This window comes from Galeopterus variegatus, unplaced genomic scaffold (assembly GCF_000696425.1).
Source record: "Galeopterus variegatus unplaced genomic scaffold, G_variegatus-3.0.2 Scaffold9558, whole genome shotgun sequence".
NCBI classification, from domain to species: Eukaryota; Metazoa; Chordata; class Mammalia; order Dermoptera; family Cynocephalidae; genus Galeopterus; species Galeopterus variegatus.
The window spans coordinates 1-5221 of record NW_007735669.1 but is presented as its reverse complement, the minus strand read 5'-3'; the positions used below and the strand labels follow the sequence as shown (position 1 = coordinate 5221).

The 5221-nt window shown below is 47.8% G+C and overlaps 1 protein-coding gene across 1 annotated transcript in view; it reads right to left on the bottom strand.

The window, feature by feature from the left end:
• The window catches only part of LOC103609384 (histone-lysine N-methyltransferase SMYD1), a 23457-nt gene extending 19069 nt beyond the window's left edge, over positions 1 to 4388 (bottom strand). The window contains exons 1-2 of the mRNA XM_008593710.1: positions 4178 to 4388; positions 2227 to 2357 (exon numbers count right to left, since the gene is read on the bottom strand). Coding sequence (XP_008591932.1) covers positions 2227 to 2357; positions 4178 to 4375 — 329 coding nt within the window. The 5' untranslated portion in view covers positions 4376 to 4388. The remainder of the gene's footprint in view (positions 1 to 2226; positions 2358 to 4177) is intronic.
• Positions 4389 to 5221: the final 833 nt, after the last annotated feature.

Sequence of the window (5221 nt, the reverse complement as noted above, 5' to 3'; positions counted from 1 at the left end):
AGATTCGGAAGAGACATTCTGGGCTCAAAGATATTTAGCCCTGAACAAGTTACTATCCTTCTCTAGGTCTCACTGTCTCACCTGTAATGTGGTAATAAGACCATTGTGAGACAATGCATTTAAAAGTATAGTGCTGCAAAATGTATGTGCTGTTGTTATTATTATCCCATTAACAAGCATCCTGGACATCTATCTTGGGGAGAGTCTGGACTGTGTGCAGAGACTGATTAGGTCACACAGGTAGTATGTAAAAATTATTGCGGTGAAAATTGGCTCCTAACACTGTGTCCGTGGCTCTTTCCACTATGGCAGGCAGCTTGGTAGAGACCGCAAAGTCATCTTTTTTTGCACAAAAGCCAAGAAGCCCAGGTAAAACATAGCTGCTTAAAATTAGTAAATGAAAGGGGCCGGCCCATGGCTCACTTGGGTGAGTGTGGTTCTGATAACGCCAAGGCCACAGGTTCGGATCCCATATAGGGATGGCCAGTCAGCTCACTGGGTGAGCGTGGTGCTGACAACACCAAGTCAAGGGTTAAGATCCCCTTACTGGTCATCTTTAAAAAAAAAAAAAAATTAGTAAATGCAAGGAAGCCAGAGCAGACACCAGAGATGACCTGAAGAAAGGATTCCAGCTTCCTTGATTGTTACACATAGTGACGAGAGGAGCCCTGGATCACCACCACTTAGGGAAAGGTCCTCTAGAAAGTCCAGCCCTGTATGTGGCTGAATTTGATCCTCTCTGCCAACCAGGCTAAGCCCAGATGACAGTCCCTCCAGGGAAGATTCCATGAGGTGCACGCTGGAGACCCCAAGAGGCTTAGGAAGGGAAATACAAATGCTAGGAAAAGATTACCATCTGGGTCCAAAATAAACTTTCCTGTCTTCAGTGACTTTCTCAATTGTTTAAGAGCCTGGTTTTAGACATAGGAGGAAAAATGGAAATCAGAATCCTTCCTGTATTGAGCCTTAGGCTTGCTTCGCAGCTGAGAACCAAAAACCACTGTCTTTGGTTTCTAGAAAGTTTGGGGGGAAAACCTGTTCATTGCTGATGGCTCAGAGTTGACTTACATCTGTCATGAGAGTGCATTTCTCAGAGCAAAAGCAATTAATATCGCCCAGACTTCATTCCCCCAGATCTCTCCAGCCTGATCCTTGGACAACCAGGGTCTCAATCTGTTTGATGATTCTTCTCCATTTGTGCCCCAACCCCAAGATCCACTCTTTACCCTTATGTCCCTAATCTGTGCCTTCTTGGGGCCAGAGAGCTGACCTCTGAGGGCTATATACCCCAGGTTCCTTTGCTCTATGGCTTCTGGTTGGGTTTAGCCAACCAGAGGAGAAAGAGATTGGGGTATTCAGTCCACTGGCTTCCTCTCTACTGCACCATGGTTCTGACAGTGGCTGGTTTCTCTACAAGCACAGCTGTAAGCCACAGCCAAGTATTGGGTGTTGGGGGGGATCAAGGGGGACCTCCACTGTGGCTCTGGTTCTCACTGGATGCCAGAACAGTGCTTTCTTCAGAGGTGGTTATGGTTTCATGTTGCTAGACCCTGGGCACCTCACTATTCCTTGTTAGTTTCTTTTCTTTTCTTTTTTTTTTTTTATAAAAAAGATGACCGGTAAGGGGATCTCAACCCTTAGCTTGGTGTTGTCAGCACCACACTCAACCAGTGAGCAAACCAGCCATCCCTATATAGGATCTGAACCTGGGGCCTTGGTGTTCTTAGCACCGCACTCTCCCAAGTGAGCCACGGGCTGGCCCCCTTGTTAGTTTCTTAAACTCTGACTACACTTCCGTAAATTGTCCCTTCATTGAATTCTCTTTGGGTAAACCCCTTTGAGTATGCTTTCTGATTCCTGCTGGGACCTTGACTGATATATGTTCCTGCTGAGTCCCTTCTCAGTTGATGTTGTTCTGCAATGACCTCTAGATAGATACTCCCAGGCTTCAAGTTTTAAAATAGTAGTGAGAGGTTTATCTAACACGTCTAAGCAGCCTCAAGAAATATGGGAAGACTCGGAAATGACCCGTGTGGAATTCTTTGATATCCTCCTCATTACCTTTCTTCCATCCACAATTATTCTAGAATGAGATTTCTATTTGCTGCATGTTTGAAATCCATGCTAGTTCAGGAAGAACAGGTTGACTTTGGCTTGAGTCAAGTGCAGAAAACACCATAAGGTCTCCCATCCCCATCATATGCCCCCAGTTAACGACATACTCACTTGCCATTGTTAAATATGACTGTGCAGTTGGGCCAACAGTCATGGTTCACCAGGCCTAGGTTGGGGAAGATGCCCACGCCCACTGCCTGCAGGCCTCTCTGATCACTGAGAGTGAAACCGTTGCAGTTAATCTACCCAGAGAAAAAGACAAAATAGTCAGTCAACAGACATGGACTAAGGACAGAGTATCACCCTAGCTGCTGAGAGAAGTTTAAAAAAATGGAAGACCCAGTCTCACCCTGGAGATCCTCAGAGAGTCTAGAAACAAGAGTCTCCTGTTCTCTATGTGACTCCAAGTGGCCCACAAGATTAACAGCATGGAGAGTACTGTTTGAAAAGTGCATCACTACCTTGAAAGTCTTGGGTGCCTATATTCTAAAAAGGCCAAAGATAGATGGTTCTGAGAAGTCTCTCCTCTTTTCTGTATGAGTCTCATATGAATCTTCCTCATTACCTGTCTTGGTTTTTCTCTTCATGCCCTGCTTTGCCCGTGTGTGTGTGTGTCTCCTTGTCTCTCCCCTGCGTCCTGTGCCTACCCACCCTCAACTCCTGTTGCTGCTCATAAAATAAAATTGACATCTCTTTTAGATTATTTTGTGTCTGTGGATAGTTTTATATTCTCTTTTCACAATTTTAAAATCTGATGACTGCCATATTTAACACTTATCTCTGAAATGCAATGCAAATCAAGTAGGTTATTACCGATATGGCATTCAATTGACTTTCTCTTCCTTAAAAATAAGTTGTTCTTGGGGCCGGCCCTTGGGGCCGGCCCAGTGGCGCACTGCTACAGTGCGCCGCTTGGGAGTGCGGTGGTGCTCCTGCCAAACCCACATACAGACCGGTTCCCGCTCACTGGCTGAGCGAGGTGCAGGCGCAACACCAAGGGTTGCGATCCGTTGCCGGACACGAAAAAAGACAAAAAGGAAAAAAAAAAAATAAGTTGTTCTTTACAGAAATAGATTCCAAATATCTGCTCTTGGGGTATGAAAAATGCATAAAAATAAATATAATCTCTCTCTCTCTCTCTCTCTCTCTCTCTCTCTCTCTCTCTCTCTCTCTCTCTCCCCATGGTGAGGACTGAAGAGATGTTGAATGTGATCGTGCTATTGCTGTTATTACAATAACCTCCCTCCTCAGCCGGCTCACCACCATCACCCAAGGGGCCTGGCCTGCCAAATGGAAGACATCTTCCTCCTTAGCCCATAGCCTGAGCTTCCTGATCCCCCAGGCTCCCGTCAATCCTGCCCGGCAGACCTGGAGAAAGGAACAATCTTATTTCCAAAGTGACTGGTGGACAGGAAGGGTTGGTGATCAGGTCTTTGTTTTCAATGAGGAGAGGAGAAAATTTAGGAAGTGCAAATAATCAAGAAGATTAATTACCATCCAAATCTACCATTCAGAGATAGTAAATAAATAAAGTTTATATGCGGGATGCCAACTTCAGATGGGGCAGGAATGACCCCGTAGTAAGTATGCAAAGCCAGAAAACAGTACAGGATGAGAGGTCTTCATTAAAGCTTCCGACTCCCTTCAGTCCTTCTATTGGCCTCACCTCCCAATTCTGGCCTGGCAGCTTCTGGAAATGTCTTTGTTGGACAATCCCAGCTGTCACGATGGTCCCTCCTTTCTGAAGAATCATACTCTAGAATCTTTTTAAGTTAGGTCACTTAGGGGCCTGTCCTTGGGCTCAGAAATGGAAGGGGCAGTAGGTGTTCCTTCTACATCTGGTAAATAGCTGGCAGACTTCACCAGAGTCTCTGGTTGCCTGGGCTGGATGTGATCTTTATGGAAATAGAAGTCACTGCCCTGGGCAGATGGGGCTTCCTCCTCGGAGCTGTTCACCTCTGAGAAACCCCACCCTCCCAAAGGGGAAGAGGGAAGAAAGGAGGAGGAAGACAGAAAGGCTGAGAGGAAGGGGCATGGGAGGGGGGCCTTCTGGGGACCATACCACTCCAAAGATGTGCGAGATATACTGCATGCTGAACTGCTGGCTCTGGGGAGGCCAGTACTGCAAGAACGTGTCCACGTCCACCCGCAGCTCCTTCCGCTCCTCCTCCCCAAAGTGCTCCACGTGGTTCTGCAAGTCGTCCACAGAGACCAGGCAGCCCTCCGTGAGCCCGGTGCCCTCTCTCTCCACCCGCCACATGATGCGCGCCGCCAGCCTGTGAAGAGGGACGGCGTTAGGGAGGCCACCGCTGCACTCGTTCATTCATTCATTCATTCATTCCACAAACACTCACAGGGTGCTTAGTGCATGGCAGGCACAGTGTGTGGCCCAAGATACAGTTTTGAACTAGAAATATGAAATTTCTTCTATAATGAAGCTCCTCGCAGCAGGGGAGAAGTAAGGAAACAAGACCATTTTAAGTAGTGGTCAGTTCTATGCAGAAAATAAAATAGGGTGACATGATGGAGAGTGGCCGGGGGAAGGAAGCGGAGGTACTGGGGAGGTGTCACGGACGAGGCACGTTTGAGCTGGGATGGGGCTGGACAGAAGGAGCTGCTCAGTGAGGCTGGGGAAAGCAGGCTTCGGAAGGGAAGAGCAGCGAGCACAAAGGCCCCGAAGCAGGAGTGAGCTTGGCACGAAGGCAGAGCAGCAAGATGCCAAGGTGGCTGGAGCACAGGGAGCCAGCAGTGGAGAGCTGGGCAGCAGCCAGGTCACATGGGGTCTGGGGACACAAAGACGGGTGGCAGCTGAGTCTCTCCTGACCGTATGGCTCACTAGGATGAGCACTGGGTAAGGAGTCCAATGAGCTGGGTGTGACCACTTCCACTTCATACTGTGTGAGCCTGGGCAAGTCATTTGACCTCCATGAGCCTATCCAGTGGCCAGTAAAATAGGGATTAGATTCCCTGCTATGCTAACCTCCAGGGGTGTTCGGATGACAAAGTGAGGTCAGGATGCTCACATCGTGTGTGAGCTTATTCAAATTCTTAATGGCTGGGGAGAGAGAAAGTGAAGAAGGCAATCTAGGTGGTGAAACAGTGTAAG